Here is a 1,018-nt window from a genome sequence, read left to right as displayed (position 1 = left end):
AGTGTGTGAGTGTGAGTGTGAGTGTGTGAGTGAGTGAGTGAGTGTGAGTGAGTGAGTGAGTGTGTGTGAGTGTGTGTGTGATGTTGATGGGGCTTTTGCTCTGTGTGCTGAAGTGTGTGGCACATACGGGTCACAGGGGTCATGGGATGGCAGACTGACGGTGTGTGTGTGTGTCTCTCCGCAGGCGTGAGCTTGTTGGTGCCAGCGGGTGCCATCCCTCAGGGCCGTGTCTATGAGATGTACGTGACGGTTCACAGGAAGGAGAGCATGAGGTAATCTGATCTGCCCTGACAAACGGCCTACCGAGTGGATTCTGGGCGTTTAGCGCCTGTCTGAACCTCACACAAACACAGTCTCAGAGCAGCTCTTTCATCGCTCACCTCTTCATGAAGCTTCTCAGATAATAAAACAAACACAAATGGGTCAGTAGTCATGCAGTCAACTACTACTGTATACACGAAATACAAACTGTCATACAAAAAAAATGGTGTGGAAACAAGTTTCACTCAAAAATTTATAGTAAATTATACAGTTAAAAAGAAACAGCAAGTAGCACATGAAATTTTGAATTAGAAATAGTGTCTTGTAAAATGTGCTCAAATCTGTTGTTTTTTTTAAAGATAATAAATTACTGAAATATTAACTAAAAATTTAACTAAAATAAATTAAATTGGGAAATATAAAAATTAATTCAAAATATTTTTAAAAACTAGCTAAGACTTCCATTTCTGCAGCAGCTATTTTAATTGAAAGGCAAAACCAGGCTTATTATTGTTAATTAAAAATAAAACTATAAAAAACAGTTTTAGTTCATAACAAAAAAAGCCTAAATGTTAATTGAAATAAAATAAGGAAGAATAAATAATTAAACTAACTTTATTTCAGCTAGTTGCCAAGGCAACATTTCTCATTTTCATTTGATATTTTTTATTATTTTGTTATATTTAGTTTACTAATACAAGAAATTGATAAAAAAAAAAAAAGATGAAATATACAAAAAGGCAAAATATTAAAAAAA

The 1,018-nt window shown here is 34.7% G+C and overlaps 1 protein-coding gene across 1 annotated transcript in view; it reads left to right on the top strand.

Annotated features, from left to right (window-relative positions):
- Positions 1-1,018, top strand: part of unc5cb (unc-5 netrin receptor Cb) — a 199,839-nt gene that overhangs the window by 195,435 nt on the left and 3,386 nt on the right. Inside the window, exon 11 of the mRNA XM_016554070.1 lies at positions 185-275. Within this exon, the coding sequence (XP_016409556.1) occupies positions 185-275 (91 nt within the window). The remainder of the gene's footprint in view (positions 1-184; positions 276-1,018) is intronic.

Source organism: Sinocyclocheilus rhinocerous, unplaced genomic scaffold (genome assembly GCF_001515625.1).
Source record: "Sinocyclocheilus rhinocerous isolate Xijiao unplaced genomic scaffold, SAMN03320098_v1.1 scaffold15, whole genome shotgun sequence".
Taxonomy (NCBI): Eukaryota; Metazoa; Chordata; class Actinopteri; order Cypriniformes; family Cyprinidae; genus Sinocyclocheilus; species Sinocyclocheilus rhinocerous.
This window is presented reverse-complemented; position numbering and strand designations above follow the sequence as displayed.